The following is a 21,388-nucleotide window of genomic DNA, read 5'->3' as shown; positions in this document are numbered from 1 at the left end:
ATGCACAGTATGTTTAGGGGATGTCAACAAACTGCCAAAATACATTAGGCAAGACCGACATCGAATCTCTGCTAGAAAAAGACCATACTTGTTGGATTGGTGTTTTAAACATCTACACTATGAGGTTGATTATTTTCTAGTTTAATTAGTAGCATGCTTAATGTACATTGTGTAACTTACTATTTGTGTTTGGACCTTGGACCTACTATATAACTTTTGTTAGAAGATTGTTATTTATTATATTTTGTATTGATGGAAGGGAACTACTTTCTCCCTCCATATTTTCTATAAACAAAGAAAATGTTTGGAAGTATATTTCTGAAGGCATTGTGGAAGGGGAAATAGAAGCTCCACTAATGGAATACACGTTTTAATTATTTGTGACAACTAGAAGTTCATAAAGTACAAATGGTTTCAATTAATAAAACACATTGTTATATACATAGTTTAAACCATAGAGTAAACTTTTGATGATAATTCATTTTTTTATTTATTTAAGAACTTAAGAATAACAAATAACAAGCAGAAATTATATTATATTGAAACTTTCATTTTGACAAGGATATTTTTTTTTGGTGGTGGCCGGGGTTCGAATTCCGTACCTTTGCATATATTATGCATTGTCGATACCAACTGAACTAAGCTCACGAGTACATTTTGAATAGGATATTTAACGGTTTGACAATATTCAAAAGAAAATATAAGTTTGGTCCAAACTTATATTTTGTTAACGACATTATTCAAAAGAAAATTTATTATCTCCTACATTCTTAAAATCTTCAAGTATACAATTTTATCCCTCTCCGAGATTATAAAATTTGGAAGATTATGAGAACATTCACTACGAGAAGCGCATTTCATGCAGAGTTTCTTGAGAATGAATATGCGCAAGAATACCTAAGGATTTTGGTGCGGATAATGCTACTATGACAGGCAAATCCTAAGGTAACTACCACTTTTCCTGTTTTCATACTCTATAACTCGACAACAAGATCAAGTTCATAAACCAATGGAATAAAAATGCAATCGATGATTTAAAACATTGATTTGAAATATGAATTAAGAAATTATCTCCTACCTAATTTATTATTGTCGCCGCGCTCGTAGGGTTTGGCTTAAGAAATTGTAAATGGTGTAATTTAAATTAGTATATGGTTGATAAATATCAAATAACTCTAATAGTAAATTTTACGCATTTCTTGTGGAATTTCCTGAGAAATACCCGAGGATTTTGCTGCGTACAATGCTACTAATTGGTAATTTCCTGCTAATCCTGTGGTGGCAGGAAAATCCTAAGGTAACTACCACTTTTCCTGCGGATTTACATACGGACATTGTTTGTAAACAGTTATATATCCTTACGTATCTTAACTGCCTAAGAAATCCTTGGAAAATTCTGCAGGTATTTCCGCGGGTCTTCCGTGATTTTCTTGCGGATTATTTGAATTATTTTTTCATTTTTTTCTGCATGAAATTTGTCAGACTGTTGGCTTCTCATTTTTTATGATTAAAAAAATTGAATGTAGACCATGTTTTGAAATTTTGATTTTGCTTAATTTTAATTTTTATATATCAACCGTGTAAATTTTTTACACTTGATTGAGTGTTTTAATTAATTTTAGATGTAATTTTTTTTGAAGAACTTGACATGTAAAATAATTTGTGTAAGAGTTTCGTCGTTAGACTATTTAAAATAAAAAAGTATTAATCATAAGTTACAGTTCAACTAACAAATTACCAAATTATTAAGTATTAATCATTGCATTTGTCCTTGCTTTCATAGGTTAATGAAGATAAAACATCAAGAACAAAGCAACAAAAGTTATCTGAGCAAAGAGCTGTCCCAGGAAGCAATATTTCTTGGTGGAATAACAAAGAACAAAATACTATAGGTTGCTTGCTACCAAAAGAGACCAAGTCATAGAAGTTGAACGAAAAACCAGGTAGATCAGCAAAGCGAATTTAAGGCTGCTTGATAGACACTATATGATCGCTTGCAAAGGTTTAACCATGAAGAAAAATTAATTCAATAAGCTAGCTGCAATCCGATTAACAAATTGTCGCTGATTCAGCCACTATAAATAGAACAACAACTGCCATTTTTTTGGGATTTACAACACTTTTACGAAATTCAGAACTGGAAAGCGAGAGCGATCATGGGAGAGAGTGCAAGCTTGAAGGACCTCTGAGGAATCCACCTCAAGAATCAATCTCTTCTCTTATCTTTATGTATAAGGTTTGTTTGTGTAACTAATTCTCTCTTTTGTTAGAATTAGATGTACTTAACCATATCCTATGTAAACTTTAGATCGGATGATTATATACAGGGGCGGATTTGTTCATGGCTAGGTGTGGCTATTGCCACCCCAAACCAGCCCAATTTTTTTTCATTTTTTTTTAATATTTAAGCCTAAATTTTATATTATATATCTTTAATTTGGATATCTAATCACATATGTGAAGGTGAAAAACACAAGAAGGGGGGGGGGTTGAATTGTGTTTTCTTTTTCTCTTAAAAAAGGATTCTTCTTCTGATAAAACTTCAGAAGCAGTTTGATTGCTTCTGATGAAATGATCAGAGTCAGATTGCAGCGGAAAAGAACAGAGCAGAGAAAAGAAAGACAAAGACACAGGCAGTTATCCTGGTTCCTTCCACAACACGGAAGTAGTCCAGTCCCCCTTGCACTTCCAAGGAGATTTCACTATAATCACAAGATTACAACTGCTCAATACTTTCAAAGTATGAGACTTCACAAAACAATGCTCAAGCACACACGCAAGAGTCTTCCAATGCTCAAGCACTAAGCAAGAGACTTCTAATGCTCAAGCACGCAGGCAAGAGACTTCTAATCAAACAAAAATACAGAGAATTGAGTTTGAATTGAACACTTGATATACAATCAGTGGTGTTCACAATACAATACAGAAAAGACTCTAGACTTTGAATTTCTAAGATGTATCAAATCAGTGCAGAAATTCAGTGTGCTTTTTAGAATCAAATTGACAGAGTTTTGGCGCTTTTAAACTTATGTATCTCTCTCTAAAATCTTCAAGTCTTCATTCCTTTATATAGAGGTGTGAAAGAGACGTTGAGATAATCAGCACGTCTAAAGAGTCGTTTGAAATCCTTTGATTATCCACCAGTGATCCTTTGCCTGATTTGGGTGTAGTCCTTTGAAGAATAAACTTCAAATTCATTCCCATCTTGAGTGTACAAATTCTGCAGGCATGGCTGTTGTTTTGTCTTGTAGCGTAGACAGAAAACAGAGTAGTGGAGGTAGTGGTTGTACACTTGTACTTTGTCAACTCTATTAACGAGAGACAAGAGCTCAGTGCTATCCATATATCCGTTGATACCTCCCTTTCAATTCTTCGTTCTTCTTTGATAAGACTGAATTGAGAATCAGCTACTTTGAATCTTCAGTTTGATTAAAGGATCAAATGTAGCTTCTGGTGAAGATATTGCTTCTGATGAAAACTTTTGCTTCTGATGAAAACTTTTGCTTCTGATGACTTTCTGCTTCTGATGACGTCATCTCTTCAGGAGCAGTTTAGCTTCAGGAGCAGTTTTCTTCAGATGCTCAGAATTTCTTTTTCTTTCCATTGTTCTTCCAAGACCTATTGAAATAACTTGAGTAGCCTTTGGTCCTGTACACTTGAACAATTATTAGTAATAACCAATTGACAATTTTTAATACCTTGTTATCATCAAAACTCAATAAGGTTCATTGTGAAACACATTTTGTTCCAACAATATCATCCATCACACAAAAACAACTAAAAGAGATATTATAAGTGTTGAGATTGTTAGAATTAGTTGATTAATAAGAATTAGTTAGTTACTCAATTAGTTAATAAAATATCTTATGTCGCAATCCTCCATCGGTAGCATTTGTTTAGTGGATAAAAGAGAAATGAATTGATAAAAAGGAAAAGAAATATGAATAAAAGGTACATGAGTGGTATGGAAAAAAAGTGTGAACCTATCATTTTTCTTAATAAATAATTGGACTAGTGTGATCTTGTTCAATCAAATTCTCAACTTTCCAATGTCTATGATCTTTGGCCATCTTAACATAACAATAATAACGAGACCAATTGTAGTATATATTATTTATTTAAATAATTTTATTTGAAATGATAACAGTGCAGCAGGAGAGAAACATGGGTTTGTACACACGTACAGCTGTGAGTCTGTGACTGCGGCGAGGGAGTGAGCGAAATGGTTTGTTATTTTTTGTCCTTTCTCTCTTTTGTTCTCATCCTCCTAATCACACGCAACGCAGCGTCCTTTATTCTTTTTTCCTAGGACTTGAATCACTTATTTCACTACTATACTAGCTAGTGGTATTAAATAAAATAGTAACCTCAACTGTTTCAGGGACGAATTCATTTAATTTTATTCAACATGCAAAATTCAATCGTATATTTTTTAAAGGAACCTCCAAATAGTTAGTTTATTGTTCGCTTTCTTTTCCCCAAATTTCATTTTTCCCTTTGCTTCAAAATTCATCTAACTTTATAATCCAATTTTAATTTGTGTGGTCCATTTAAAATTACCCGCACATAGACTCTCCATTTTACACAATAGGAAACATTAATCACCAAATGGGCTTCTTTTCTTGCTGAGAAGCTTTGTTTGGCTTGAGACACGTATCAGATTCTCTCTCTATTCCTTTTTTTTACCTATAATAATAATAAATATAATTCCCCTACACTTTTGTTGTTCCCTCATTTCTACATGTTATATATCATCAAATCACCTACAAATTTTCCAACCCCTCTCTCTTCATTTCTTTCTTTCAAAAATCAAAACCTCACTCTTTTTCACTCTCTTTCTCTCTCCATTTCTTGATTTTCTTGTTTCTCTCTCTCTTCATTTCATATCAACACAATGAACCAACTTTCGATTCAAACCACTCTTAGAGCAACCCATGCCAATTTTCGTAAGTACAGAGTGAAACTAAATAATACAGATATCTTAACAACAGTCACGTCTCATAGAGGTATGGCTAGACAATGGTTAGATGATCGTGTGTTAGAAACTCTGAGAAAGGAAACAGAGAAATCAAAACAGGAGGATTATATAGAAGATAAAAAGAAATTTCCCATTATATTTGGCTTGGATGTGAAATGGTTTCATTATGGTGGTGGTGGTGGTGATATGGGTGGCGGTGATGGCAGCGACCTAGGTGGTGGTGGTGGTGGTGATGATGATGACGACGACGACGACGACGACGATGACGACGACGACGACGACGACGGTAAGTGGACTGATGATGAAGTCGATCTCTTTCAAAATGTTTCCACTTTGTATACTGACGCGTCACCGAGAAAATATTTTGCGGCCGAACATGAGGAACCCGGAATCATTACATTGTGCGTCGGAACCAAGTGTTTGGTTTATCGCTTAAAAAGAGGTGTTAAGATCCCAAAGCAGTTTGGTTACATGCTGTTTATGGATACAAACAATATGTTTGTCGGACGGAATGCTAAAAGAAATTTACATAAGATGGAAGGTTTTCTTGCTGAAGGGGTTGTTGGTCTCAATGTTTTCAATCCTGAAAGTGGACATGAGAGTATAAGGAATTATTCAGGGGCCATTGATGTTCGTGACTGTGTTGGAAGCAGCCCCTTTAACTTCCCTCATGTTGGAGGTAAAACAACTGTGAGAAGCATTGGGTCAAGGATTATGGGCAGACAGATTGATGAGCAACGTGTTACGCAAGGTTGGAGCAACGATATCGATGTAGATTTGAATGAAAGGCAGATTCAATCTCTTACGGTTACTTCTTACTTGTCCTGCAAGATTGGGAACAGTTTCATTGGGGCATAGATCGATGGATGGTTTGCTTTGCTTTTTTTACCACTTAATTTGAATCTCTTAGTAGTATTAATCATTTACATTGTTGCTGTGTTAATTAGGTTTTATGTTATCTGATGGTTTGGTTTGGTTTGTTTGTTTGGATCGTTTAGTTTGTTTTGAGTTTGTATTTTCAGTTAGACAAAAAAATTACCACTTGCATTGTGTGTTTGCATGTGATGTTATGAGTAAAAACATTGGAATTTATGTGTATTTGTTGTTTTATTTTTGTTGGTTTATTTATTTGATTGTAATGGTGATTAGAATTAGGGGAGGGTACCTAGTTGTGAGAGTGCTGTTTAATGGTGATGAGGAGGGGAGGGTAAAATGGGAGCGGTAAGTTTCTTTTGCCTTTGTGATAATAGTAATGTAAGGAGTGAATTTTTTGTGCATTATAGAAATGCTGGTAAGATGGATCATCATATCAATTATTCAGCGATCCATGTTAATGCACTCTTTATTGGAACCCTTTAGGTTTATAACATAAGTGTAACAAAAAATTTGTCAGAATATTCAATGTATCTAATTGTTTTCTTTTTCCTAGCTAGACACTGGTTGTGTATAAATCATGTCTTGTGCAATTATTTGTTGCCGTATCACAGTGGAATTGTATGCTGAGAAGTGAGATCTAATGAGATACAATACAAGTTTAAAAACTATACATTATGAAAAATTGTGAAATTTAGTTCAACTTCTAAATGAATTCTATGGTCTATTGTTGCTGAACTCATGGGATATATGGGGTGTTGGTTGCTTTTTTACTAATACTATTTATTAGGTGTATAATATGTCCTGGATTGTATTTCATTTTTTATTTGCTGATACTTTGTGAATAAAAGAATAGGAATGAAAAAAGTTTAATTATTTTATTAAGATGCATGGGAAGATAGTTAAGAATTTACCCTTTATTATTTTATGAAAGATAATATATATTTGTTATGATGAGCCACTAGCTACGGGTGTGTGTTGTGATGGCAGGTAGTATTATAGTACAGTACCAAACATTTTCAATTCCACTGCTAATGAACAAATATAGATATGCACCTATATCCAAAATTCTTAGGAATAAGGATGAGAGTGATAGTGACAGGCCTGTCACACAAAAATTCGTACGATCATAGTGTGCATGAAATGGTTTGCTCCTTACGTTGGGACACCGCATGTGGGGTATGGTAATATGGTGCCGTTTTCTTTGCTACAATACTTTTATCTTAACATTTTTCTTGATGAATCTTATCTTATCTTAGTAAGTGTATATATGTATTTATTTAATAACAATGATAAACTTACATCATTTATTTTTCTACATTTTCTATTTTAATAAGTGTATATATTTTTTAGCATATCAAATGCATCCTAAATAAAGAATTGTTTTGAAGAATCCAAGTTTCAATCTTAACTTACATAATATTTGTTCAATTTTGATTTATCTCTCAATCGAACTTTATATTATTATAATTTCATCTTCTAAAAATTAAATGATTAAAATAAAAAACATAATTAACCATAATTATTAACTATCCTCTATAGAGACAAAAAGTACTAATTTTATAAAACTTAAGGACTCAAAACACAGGCTTTTTTTTATAAAAAAGTATGAATTTTCAAATCTTTTACAAGATTAAAATAAAATAAATGTTTTATAAAGACTAAAAAATATTAGGTGCATTGATTGTAATGAACCATTGGGTAGTTCTTTTAAAATATATGTCAGATGATGATACAATTTACCATGGTGGGAAAATTAAGTCTTTATCCCACGATAAACGCCATCTGGTAATATACCGAAGTGTATAGGATATGTTTGGTCACTCAATTCAAAAATCTTCAAAAGAACTACTTGTGTAATAATATTATAGAATCAAGCAAACGTATCATACGTGTATAAGATAAAATAATAAATATTTTTTTTGTTTGAGAAATAAAATAATAAATATGTATTTGTATGTAATATAAATTATAGTTATGTGTATATATTTGTATTATGTCAATATTATATTAGAGCAATGCTATATATCTAGATAAATAACATCAAGAATTCTTCAAGAATAAAGAGCAGCCAATCACAATGCACTATTTGCCACAATTCAAGGAGGTGTGGCTGAAAAATAGGAAGTGAACAAATAAATCATGCAATTAAAACTTGACAACTGTGTCTTAAAAAATTCTTGATGATATTTGTCTAGATAAATAGCATTTTCCATTATATTACAGTGTTAATTATTAATTATATATATAGGTAGTTATTAGTAGTAGTTTTATGAAGTTATTAGTAGTTATAGGAAGTTAGTTACTTATTGGTGTGTTATATTAAGGTTGTAATGTGTGAATGAATAATGAAGTAAAGTAATAAACAAAAGTTCTACTCTTCCTCTCTTTCTTAGGAGACATGTTCCTTCTCGAATTGGGATAATTGTTAGGGTTAATTTCAATATTCTATCACAAACAGGATTGTTAGACTTGAATATTTCAACTTGTTTTGTCTAAAAGTGAAATTGATTCATAAACTCATTCGTATGTTCATTTAAGCACATCTTTCTCTCCCCTCCTTTAGTTAAGCTCATGAATATAAACGAATCTCAGCTTCTCAAATATAATTGCTACTAGGAGTGAAAACCAAAAAAAATAGAGGAAGGTATTTCCATCGGTACCAATTCATACAAAAAATTAATAAAACATGAATTCTGAAACTCATTACTCAACATTGAATCTCCTAGGTTCATTTTTGCTTATATTTAGATTTGCCACTAGGCTCTAATCTGGAATAGCCGAATTGGCAAGCATGCGTTTGATGGCTAGTTCAGAATATTAGACTCTGCTATCTGAAATTATCGTAGACCGATGGTATGACTTAGATCACATAACCAAGGTCATTCATATAAGTCTATTAGATGTACATATAACAAACACTACACACCATTGCCAAACACATGATGATATGGAGTTATTTGGTAACACTCCAAAGAAACCAAATATTGTGGCAATCATCTTAGTTTGCACATTTAATTATCAGTTTTGAATTGGCAATTTTACTTAAGGGTTTATGTGCATCTTAGTTTTCATATATGAAAGTATACTACTCCAGAGTTTTATTGTTGGTCTTAATCCAATTACAGATATAATTTTTCAATTTTCAATTCGATATAGAAATTGTATTTAAATAAAAATAAAAATAGAACGATTTGAATTATTTTTAAAAACCCTATATACACTCCTTTCCTCCTCTAATGGTCAGTCACGAGGAGGCCTGCAACAGACTAGACAAATGCCAAAAATTACCTTACAAAACTTAATTAAGCCAAGTCTTCAAAGTGATCTCTACATCAAGCCTCAAATGAATCATAACGGAATACAAACACCAAAAAATGGTCATATTCTTGAAAAATTACAAAGTTTCACCTTGCATATTTGATTAAATTGGTAAGTGGTTGTGCAAAAAAATTATAACTCATGAGTATCATGACTTTATGTGTTTCAATTCTGTAACCTTCTCAAAATACTGAGGATGGAAGTTTCTTTCTACCTCCCAAGCCAATTGTTACATACAATTAAATGTCGACTTCGCACCTTTTTCATCGGTGACTTCTCTAAGGAAATGAATGTGGACCTAGAATAAGCCGTAGTTAGGAGAAAACACTCGCATATCCAAGCCCAGGCGATCCACCCATATCATCTTAGCTTCTGAGTCCTACAATGGGAAACCAAATGCATTAAAAGTTAACACAACAAAACTAACTTATTGGTCCCCAATATTGTTTTGAAGTCACGTTTCTATTTAGCAGTCACATACATCAAGTAATTTCTATCTGGATGTTGCATAAACACGGTTAAATAGCTACATCAGGCGCACTAGTTAAATAACCGGATGATAATGAAATAAAAATGGACAAAATGTTGTTGTTCATGGCATGCATGAGATGAAAGAGAAAAAGCAAGGGTAGTTTAGGCATGCGAAATCCACCCAAAAAAACAACAGAAAGGAAAAGTACCTGGAAATTCAAATCAACAAAGACATTACAAAAGCGAGTAATGTCTTTCATATTATTGGTGTTAATTTCAGCGAGTAAATTCTCCGCAAACTCTCGAAGGGGGTCAGGTTGAGCATTTTTGTAGTCTAAAGAGGTGAACCACACACCGTCGTGAAAAATACAGCCATAGTCAATTTTATATCAGAAACCACCAACTTGCAAGGTTAATAAGCAACTCAACCGGGTCAAGTCCCCACCTCCTGGACTGGAAGTCATCCAAATGCAGCACCCTATCTACAGCTATAATATACGTAAACCTCTTCTTCCACAAAGAAACAAGCCGCTGCATAATGGCAGTAGAGCTTTGGTTAAACAGATGTAAACAGAACACAAAAGCGTAGATGGTTAATATTGTTGTATGCAGTTACAATTTACAATTGAGTGATGCCACAGGGCCAGGTTTTTGAGTTTTTCATACACAACCACATTTGCCAATCGCATTTGTTAACAAACTTTCATATTGTCAAGATTTCATCGTATTCACAATTGCAATGAGTAAATGACCAGTTTTGCCCTTGAAAATGTATATAATTAACAAAATTCAAAAATTGAAAAACCTCAATCACATTAGCCCTTTTGAGTTAGTCAATAAGATTGCTGCAGTTGTCCAAGACAAACTAATGTGGTATATTTTTGTTGTCTTAACCCTCTGATTCCTAGAGAAAAGGGGCTCTGGATATCCAAAATTCAGTTGGACGGTAAGTAAAGTTGGGCCAGAGATTGTTCCAGTCAAGATTCGACCTTAAAAGAGGTAATTAACCACTTGAGCTGAACCACTTTCAAACTAATGTGACATATTTTGTAGATCAAGTTGAAATTTTGTTAATTTAAGAGATCAAATTGTTTGAAGCCTACAACTTCAACGACTAAGTTGATCATTCATTACAATCACAATTCGAAAAGAAAAGAAAAAAATAACTATTTATATACCTATACTGACACTAATTGATTACAGATCATTGAAATTCTAAAATGATTCTAAAATCGAAAATCCTTAATCACATTAGTCCTTTTAGTCACTCTGAAATTGTCCAAGACAAACTAATGTGATCTGGTTGAATTTTACATATCATTTTAGAATATCATAAATATAAGAGATCAAATTGTCAGCGACTAAAATGATGATTAATCACAATCACAAGTTTGACTAAACTAATGACGCCAACAATTTTATGTGAATTGTGGTCATTCATTCGTTGTTCGTGTACCAACGAGCTACTTCGGAGTTCATCTGCATTCATGGAATCTAGATCATGAGATTATTCAATAGAACATACTACATAATCGTACCTGGAGGTTATTGAGCGAGAAGAATCTTTTCGATAACAGTAAGATTCGACATTTGTTCACCATGCATTCTTATCTTGTTTACAATTGTGACAGTTCGAGCAAAATAGTCGATAATTGATTCTCCATTCTTCATCTGTAAAATCTACCAGTCACGTCACAGGGCCTGAAGCTGTGCTCGCTTCCCTCTAGCAGTGACTTGGTATTACTTTTTCAAGGAACCTGATCTCCTTCGATGTCTCGTTTTTTAAAATTGTTTCAAGCACAACTCGATCAATTGCTTGAAAGAGGTGATTTTTTGCCTTAAAAATCTTACAACTTTAGCTCATCCAATGTTTTCTTCTCGTTCTCAGTCAATACAACACCGACGGCTTGTTGAGGAATCCCTGGATATATAAGATTCCAATACTCCTTTGATGCTAGATTAGCTATGATGCTAGATGTTAACACAGAAAACAAATTGGAAGGGAAAATGCTTTGTTTTCACTTATTGAATGAAAAGGCCAAGTTTATAGACTTAGCACTACAACTGACTGGCTACAAAATAGGAAACTAACTCACACACATCCTAAACACCCGTTTCATTTGGCAAAAAATTCGTCAATAAATATAAACCTTTTTTTTATTTTTTTAAATGCATTTATTATTTTTTTCCAAACATAACCATAAGTAATACTACTGAATTCGTTTGAAATATGAAAAATCAAATTTGAACTACAAAGGACAAAATAGTAATATTTCGACACAAAATGGACGCATTAGTTATGCTACAAACTTTTTGTAATATATGTGAAATTTGCAGTGGAGACTTAGGCTTTGTTTGCGAGTTTGGAGGGGAAGGGAGGGAAAGGCTTGGTGAAAAAGGACTAAGCAAGTGGAAGAAATAGAGGAAAATAGGAGAGAAGGGCTTTGGGGTTAATTTTTCTTCATAATACAAAACCCTCCTCATTTGGGGGAACTCAAAATTGTATTGAAGGAGGGTTTTGGGGGGTTTTGGAGGGTTCATAAGAATTTTTCAAATTTAATTTATGTTGTTATAATATATTTAAAATTAAAAATATAGTAATCAAATGCATTAATTTATCATTCTCTAAAAAACTACTCTTTTAAAAATTTTGAAAGATTTCTCAATTTTCCCTAATATTTTCCACCCTCCCAAGCCTTCCCTTCCCCTCCAAACTACCAAACAAAGCCTTACATTTAGGGATGGAAGAAGTACTGTTTTTTAATGTGTGTAAAATAAACAAGTGTGTCACTCATTGTAGAACGGATAAGATAAATATTTGTCATGATATGATTTCAACTTGAATAATTGATATTGTGAAAACTAGTTACTATTGTACGAACTAATAGTTGAAGCTCCTGCTGTGAATTCATAACATAAAGCACAACGAGTGCTAGGAGCAGGAAGTACATAAAATAAAAAATACCCAACATAAAAGGTTTTATAGAAAAATAAGTAGAGCAAAACAGAAAGAGTTTAGAAATCACATAGCCAAACAAAACTTCAGAAAGCAATAAATCGAAACAACAAACGCTGCCACCTGCCAAATTCTTTGACATCTACATTCCCCTATGTATGTAGCATGACTCACAATTCAGCAAAACCAAACCAAAGTTGCATTTACATCTTAAACTCCATTTAGCCTCTTCAAATGTCTTCCAATAAATTTTGAGTCCCTGCACTCATGTCAAAGGAGTCTTAAATTTCGAGTCAATTAATAGAACATATTATTATGAAAAACCTCCCAATAACAGATATAATATGAACAACAATCACCACTAGTAGGCAATGAATGATAACAAAAATAGCATAAATGAGAGACCTCAACAATCCAGAATCAAGTTGCCCCAAGCAGAATCAACAAGCAACAACAAAGATTAATCAGAATCAAACAGAAACAACACTTAGTCTGGCACACAATAAAATATGATTTTTTTTAGTCCATAAATTGAACTTTTGTGGACTGCAGAGAAAATAGAGTAGAAACAGGTTAATGAAAACATAATCAATTGTGCCCCAGAGATAACAAGAGAAACTACAAGAACCATCCCTCATACTGTAAAAAAAAAGGGGCAAAAAGGGCAACCCGGTGCACTAAAGCTCCCGCATACGCAGGGTCGGGGAAGGGGTCCCGCCATTTTTTGGTTTATTGTGCGCAGCCTTACCCTGTTTTTTACACAAGAGGCTGTTTCCAGGACTTGAACCCGTGACCTTTCAGTCACATGACAAAAATATTCTAAGGTATTTTTGTTTGTAACTTTAATCTACAGGTCTTGTGTTCCTGATCAAAAGATAGGCAATCCAGCACAACCAGTAATTGTAGATAAATAGTTGTAAGTTGTTTGAAACATCCCCACATTCTTTTCGCATATGGTACTGCCTCTGCAAGTGAGGCTTTTGTCGACTCAACTCATTAAAATATGTCTTGAGAATTTATACAATTAATTCAATATCAAATATAATCTTTTATATTCACTTGCTTATAGACTTCGATGGCATTTCTCTAAGAAAAAGGTGAAGTCTCATGAGAAAGTTGTGTCCCTCTCTAATATTACAGGCATATATAATCATATTAAGACATACATCGGAACATGTGTGAGGCTGTACTGCTGTAGTCATATACTTGAGCCAGTTAGTTGGTTGCATTCCTTTAAGTGTGAGGCTGTGGTCGTATACTTGAGTCAGTTGGTTAGTTGCAATCCTCTAACCGACTCAACGCGTATTTAGGGAGAGGGAACTAACAACCTAACTAACTCAGAAGCTTTTATAGAGAACTTTAAACTAGTTGACTTGGTACAAGTCTAGCATTCTCCCTTACAGGTGGAGGGTGTCTCAACCAAGCTAAGCTTTTCCACTGGTAAGAGCATGGACATGGAAAACAATTAAACTTTTGTTGAGTACTTTCTCTCTCAAAAAATATCAAACTCTATGTTTTGTACGACTGTGCAGAATTGGATAATGAGCTAGATAAACAGTGCAAAGATTATCACAAAGAATCTTAGGTGTTTTGAATTTGCACTCTAGCTTAGTAAGAATTAAGAAGTGACTGAATTTAGAGCATTTCTGCTGAGAGATTAGCTAAACTCCTATACACACCGCCTTGGCACTGGAGTGTGCTATACCAGGGTCTGCTTCTTTGACCACCAAGAAACTAGATTAGGACCCAAGGTAAATGCAGGTCCATGCAGCATCAGAAAAGCCAATTGAGGAGAGGGGATAATGCACATGAGCTAACTACAGAAGTAAACCACTTGAGCATGCCACAAATTATATAACTAGTGTGTGAGACACGTGCATAATTATTTGAACTCGATGCATCAACTGTTATTCCGTATTGCAATAAGTACGAAACAAGAATTTTATCCAAGTTATATAATACAGGGCAAAGCGATGAAAAACATTACAATTTAAACTTAGGCAATATAATACACAAACCGATGAGCAAATACACATTTGTAAGTTGACATTTAAAAGAAGTAAATTAACTTTCTCGAAGAAGTAAATTTGTAAACAAAAACTTCTTACATTTTAGAATTCAAACATCAGGAAAGCTTTTCCAGAATACTAGTCAATGATGCATCCATGACGTAAAAAGAGTTCCCTCCTTTTGGCACTGGAAAGATAACGAGGTGGAGCAACTATTGGAGCAACTATCTTTCTCAATGATGGCCTTGAAAATACCATTGGGGCAACAACATTATAATGCACTTTATTACAACCTCTTAAATTGATCTCTCTCAGTCGTGTGCAGTTTTTCACCACATGCTTCACTCCCGTCTCTGTGATACCTTCACAATTTTGCAGTAATAGTTGCAAAAGCCCACAGCAACTCTTCGAGATCACATGAAGTGCTTCATCGTCGACTCTTGTATCTATTAAGCTCAACACCTCAAGTTTGAGAACTCTAATGTTCATACCGTACAACTTCACTCTTGAGCAGTGGGCTAAGTTCAAATGCCTAATCTTAGACCATCTCTTTAAAACTTGACAGATACTTTTGTCAGATATGTTATCACAATAGCTCAAATCAATTAGCTGCAAATTCGGGAAAATTGAAGCAAACATTATAAGGTTTTCATCTCTTAAGCATGAATTGTGAGCCAAATAGAGAGATTTTAATTGAGGGTTCACAACAAAGTCCAACAAAGAATTGGAGTTCTCTACACATTGTTTCCCAATACTTGTGTAATTCATTTTGATCTCACTAAGTGAAGGACAGTTCTTAACAAGTGCAAACAAGGATAAATGTGTGAGCATTGAACATTTGCTCAAGTTTATAGACAACAAATGACCAAGAAACAATGACAAATCCACAACATGTTGATCATTGAGGAAAAGGGCATCTTGAAGATTCAAATGTTGTATCCATTTACATTTGGATAACAAAGAAAAGATTCCATCATAGCCGTAGCCGGTACAACTACGGAGCACAAGTCTCCTTAAAGGAAGACCTTGAATTGCAACAGAGGACAACAAGTTATCAGAGACATTAAAACGTGACAGCTCGAGGCATGTCAAACTCATCAAACACAACAACGAGTCAATGAAACATGAAGTAAAAGTCTGATCGTTGGGAAAGTCGTCGGAAAAGGATATAGAGGTCAATGTTGGTCTCTCACGGAGAGCAGAAGCAATACCTTGTTTGGTTATGCGATCGCAATTAAAGATGATAACCTCTTGAAGAAGCTTACAGTTTTTGAACAAGTGGAAAAGCGATTGGTCATCCAAGTGACTATGAAGAGAGAGATCAATCTTGCGGAGTTGGAAAAGTGAGTCTGAAAGAGCCTTTATCCCATCACCATCAATTAAGTCACTGCAAAAGCAAGGGCCACTGAGGTCGAGTTCTTCAAGCAAGGGGAAACAGTTGGCAATGAGAAATAAGTGAGAGGTCTTGAGGGTAATAATTCCGTAAGAAATGAGAGAGGTCAAAGTTGTAATCCGTTTAGAGAAATCTCGCAATCCCTTAGAGGGAAAATGAAGTTGATCGGAGATATTAAGAGTTGTGAGTTTCTTCAATGGGAAACAAGCAATTTGACGGAGAAGAGCATCAAGGTCGCCGTGTTTGGAGAAGCGCTTGAGGTCGAGGTAGGTGAGGTTGGTAAATCTACGGAGGAGGCGAGGGAGGAAAGGGAGGGTTTGAATACGGACAGTGAGAGAGAATCGGAGATTGTTGGTGATGGAGAGTAACTGTTTTGAGACGGCGGAGAGAGATTTCAAGCAGTTGTTGTTCTTGTAGTTGCCTTCGACTGATACATCAGTATAATCATTTTCATCATCAAAATCGAAGAATTTGATGTAGCGGCGGTTGTAGTCTCCGTCCTCTTTGAGGGATCTGAGAACAAATTCCCAACAGCCATCGGGTAAATAAACATCAGCCATCCGCCGGTGAATGATTGGTAAAAGGCAGACTTCAAGGGTAAGGGTTAGGTGTTTGATGTGCGTCGAAAAAGTACTCCTGCTTCCTTCCTTTTAAATATAACCAAAAGTCAAAATGTATTTAGACCAAATTAAGACCCAATACATTTTGAGTTATGTTAAGCTACTGGGTGGGTTTATTATTGGGCTTTTTTTTATTTTAAACAGTATGATTTTACTTTTTCCACCCTATCATCTTCTTTCGCGTCCTATTTTTTTTTTACAAAAATATTCATAGAGTTTTTAGATTTTATAATCCGAATTGAGTTTTTCCTTTGTTATGGGATGAAGAAAATGAATTTTTCACTAATTCGGATCTTATAATCCGAAAACCCTAAAAAAATTAGGGCGGCAAATAACAATTCGGATTATATCATCTGAATTGTATCAACACAAATTATGAACATGTTGTTGGAACAAAATGTGTTTAACAATAAACCTTAAGATTTTTGATGATAACAAGCTATTAAAAATTGACAATTGGACAAGCTAATATTTGTTCAAGTGTACATGACCATAGACATAAATTTAACATCTTAAAGAATTTCTGATTGGACAAAAGAGAGCTAAGGAAACTACAAAAGGAAGCTTTAAAAGTGCTCCTGAAGATGAACTGCTTCTGAAGACAAAAGCGCTCCTGAAGACAACCGCTCCTGAAGAGAGATGACGTCATCAGAAGCTGAAGCTAACCAGAAGCAAGTTCATCATAAGCTGAAGATCACCAGAAGCTGAAGTTCAACATGGATTCAACATCTCAAGTTTCAAAGGCTATTTTATGGATTCGAAATGTTCATAGAGTTTTTAGATTTTATAATCTGAATTGAGTTTTTCCTTTGTTATGGGATGAAGAAAATGAATTTTTCACTAATTCGGATCTTATAATCCGAAAACCCTAAAAAAATTAGGGCAGCAAATAACAATTCGGATTATATCATCTGAATTGTATCAATACAAATTATGAACATGTTTATAACATGGATAGTCATTTTAAAGACCATATTAATATTCATAACTCTCTTCTAGGGATGTAAATGGATCACCAAATGTTCACATAGTCATGTACACATCATCACATATAATCACATAATTGAATACATAATTCTCATATCAATCCATATGCATGCAATGTTCTAGACACGGTTCTACATGCATGTGTACCATTTTTGGATGTCGGAGTTCTATTATCGATTGATCTCATCGTCACTTATAGTCACTTAACATCATCACTTGGACTTGACCATGCATGCATGAACATATGACTCAACAATGTATATATGCATACACTATAACACACGTCATCAACATCGTCACTTTATACATATATATATTTTCATCGTCACTAGTCAACATCATCATTTTTCATCGTCACTTTATATATGTATACTCGTCATAAAAAATCACCATCATCACCGATTATCATCATCAAAATAATCATCATTATAATCATCATAAAACATATACTTCATCAAGTAGGTAACATCACTTCATTTAGCACAATTAGCCTTTGAAACGATTAATCATTTACGTCTAGCTAATCCACATTTCAAGTATGCATATCATAGCTAAATTAATCATCATTCATCATTCCATCAATATCACGTAGTCATTTTCAAATTATCATAGCATATATCGTTAATTTCCAAAGTCCGTCTATTTTCTACATTTGTCAAAGTTCGTTTATTTTCACAATTTCAAAACATTCAATCCAATTCCAACCTAAGCTAGGTTAAACCAATCGTAAGTACTCAATTACACCTCAATTAACTAAGTTTAGGTGTTTGGGACCCATTCGTATGCGTTAGGAACCTTAAAAATGAGAAAAAAATTGGAGTTTCCTTACATAGTATGGGTTGCACGGTCGTTCCCACTGGCCACTCGGTCGTGCTGACCAAGTGCGAGTGGTACGAACGGTCCGTGCTCCCCAGGAGCATGGTCATGCGTGACCATCAAGTGGGGGAATTCTGCAATTTTCGTTTTTCACGCGAAACACCGTTTTTCAATATCGTTTTCGATCCAAATCACGCCAAATTCATCCCAAACACTTAAACCACTTATACTCTACCATTTAACATCATTTCTAACCCAAAACAATTCAATTCAACTTATCACAACATAGTTTATTTCACTTAATCACTTAAAACGGTTTTAGCTTAAAACCCCATTTTTCTCCAGTTCAATCCCACTCCCAAAAGTCCATAACCATAACAGAATTTCTTATCCATTTCATCACAATAACAAATTCCCCATCACAATTATATAATATAATTCAATTCATCACAATAACAGGATTTTCCGCTTGAATGATTAGCTCCCATTCCTCAATAGACATAGTTCTTCCTTTGATTTCATAAGCAGGAGTATCTATATCCATATTCGATGAAGAACCACCGGCAGAACTTGAAGATGCCATTGATTTGAAGTAGAATTAGGGTTCTAAGGTGTTTTGAGAGGTTGAGAGAATGTGCTTACTTACACAGAGGGTTGAGAAGAAATTAGAAAGTGTTTGTTGTGAAGTGAGAAGTGTGTGAAATGACTTAGTGTTTTTATTAAAACGTTTGTAATTCAGAGGGGACAAACAAACACAGCATTAATGACAAATTGGGGGCGCGTGTAAGTATGTTAAAAAGCGAATAAAAACATCATTGCCCTTTTTGTTATACTCCAATACAAATAGACCACGTCAGAGACTCTTCAGAAAACTACCTTTTGGGTAATGGGACAGCTGTTACATAAAGTAACTGCCAACGTTCCCACTAGCCAAGCTATTCAGAAGCAAAGAATAACACTTCTGAAGTTTTAGTGCTGACGTCATCTTCAGAAGCACATTTTCCTCAGAACCTCAGTTAAGAGCTTCTGATGAACCAAAATGCTTCTGAATAAACTTCAGAACCAAACTTCTTATTCAGAGGCAAGCAATTTTTCAATCAGACACAAAATGCATGTTCAAATTTTTCTTAATAAAATCAAATCTTTCAACAGACAAAGGTTTTGTAAATATATCAGCCCATTGATGTTCAGTATCAATGAATTGTATATCTAAAATCCCTTTTTGAACATAGTCTCTGATAAAATGGTGTTTGATTTCAATATGCTTGGCTCTTGAATGTAGAATTGGATTCTTTGACAAACAAATAACAGCAGTATTATCACAGTAAATGGGAATACTGTTAGCATTAATCTGATAGTCTTCCAACTGATGTTTCATCCAAAGTAGTTGTGTGCAACAACTTGCAGCTGAAATGTACTCTGCTTCTGCTGTAGACATAGCAATAGTTGCTTGTCTTTTGCTTGCCCAGGATATCAGATTCTCTCCCAGGAATTGACAATTTCCACTGGTTGATTTTCTTTCAATCCTATCACCAGCATAATCAGCATCACAGAATCCAATCAACTTATAATCTAGGGATTTCCTATACAGGAGTCCAAGATTAGTTGTTCCTTTCAGATACCTGAAGATTCTCTTAACTGCAGTTAAATGAGATTCTCTAGGATCTGATTGAAATCTTGCACACAAGCATACACTGAATAAAATATCAGGTCTAGATGCAGTGAGGTATAACAGAGAACCAATCATACCTCTGTATAGCTTCTGGTCTACTACTGTTCCAGTATCTTCTTTGCTTAAGGTGCAGGTTGGATGCATTGGAGTGTTCATCACTTTACAATCTTCTAGCTTGAACTTCTTCAGAAGCTCCTTTGTATATTTTGTTTGATGAACATATACTCCTTCTTTACTTTGGTTGATTTGAATTCCCAGAAAGAATTTCAATTCTCCCATCATACTCATTTCAAATTCATCCTGCATTAACTTAGAAAATTCTTTGCAAAGAGATGCATTAGTAGAACCAAATATTATATCATCAACATATATTTGCACAATCAAAATATCTTTCTTAAGAGTCCTTCTGAAGAGTGTTGTGTCAACTTGTCCTCTTTCAAAATCATTTTTAATTAAGAAATTACTTAGTCTATCATACCAAGCTCTGGGAGCTTGTTTCAAGCCATATAGTGATTTCTTAAGTTTATAAACATGGTCAGGATGCTTAAGATCCTCAAACCCAGGAGGTTGTTTAACATACACTTCTTCTTCAATGACACCATTAAGAAAAGCACTTTTGATATCCATTTGATATAATATTATGCCATGATTAATTGCGTAGGATAGAAGTAACCTGATTGCTTCCAATCTTGCAACTGGAGCAAATGTTTCAGTGTAATCAATGCCTTCTTGTTGACTGTAGCCTTGAGCAACAAGTCTGGCTTTGTTTCTGGTTACTTCTCCTTGTTCATTCAGCTTGTTTCTGAATACCCATTTTGTTCCAATAATGTTCTTCTGAGAAGGTTTGGGTACCAGATCCCACACATCATTCCTTTGGAATTGATTTAGCTCTTCTTGCATAGCTAATATCCATCCATCATCTGAGAGAGCTTCTTCAACAGTTTTAGGCTCAATTATTGAAAGCAGTCCTATTAAAGACTCTTCTTGTCTAAAATGTGATCTTGTTCTTCTAGGACTATCTTTGCTTCCAATGATTAACTCCTCAGGATGTGAAGATTTGTGCTTGAATTTAGGTTGAATAACCTGCTGAGTGTTATCTTGAAAGTCCTCAGAAGCACTTTCATTCTGTACTTTTGGGCTAGGTTCTGCTTCTGAATTAGACTCAGCTTCTGGAGTGATTTCAGCTTCTGGACAAGATTCAACTTCTGTATACTTTTCAGAATCAGAAGGTTGATCAGATTCTGATGCATCTTCAGAATCAGTTGTACCTGCATTACTTTCACTTTGCTCTG

The 21,388-nt window shown here is 34.4% G+C and overlaps 1 protein-coding gene across 1 annotated transcript; it reads right to left on the bottom strand.

The window, feature by feature from the left end:
• Positions 1-9,131: 9,131 nt before the first annotated feature.
• LOC25488448 (F-box/LRR-repeat protein 2) lies at positions 9,132-16,639 on the bottom strand. The gene is made up of 4 exons (XM_039832477.1): positions 14,708-16,639; positions 11,182-12,858; positions 9,853-10,174; positions 9,132-9,551 (listed from the first exon to the last, which is right to left on the bottom strand). Exon 1 carries the CDS (start codon positions 16,559-16,561, stop codon positions 14,747-14,749), a length of 1,815 nt encoding a protein of 604 aa, XP_039688411.1. The 5' UTR covers positions 16,562-16,639; the 3' UTR covers positions 9,132-9,551; positions 9,853-10,174; positions 11,182-12,858; positions 14,708-14,746.
• Positions 16,640-21,388: the final 4,749 nt, after the last annotated feature.

Source organism: Medicago truncatula, chromosome 3 (assembly GCF_003473485.1).
Source record: "Medicago truncatula cultivar Jemalong A17 chromosome 3, MtrunA17r5.0-ANR, whole genome shotgun sequence".
Taxonomy (NCBI): domain Eukaryota; kingdom Viridiplantae; phylum Streptophyta; class Magnoliopsida; order Fabales; family Fabaceae; genus Medicago; species Medicago truncatula.
This window is presented reverse-complemented; position numbering and strand designations above follow the sequence as displayed.

Coding starts and splice junctions, on each gene's coding strand:
- LOC25488448 (XM_039832477.1), bottom strand. CDS start 16,561: ATGGCTGATGTTTATTTACCCGATGGCTGTTGGGAATTTGTTCTCAGA.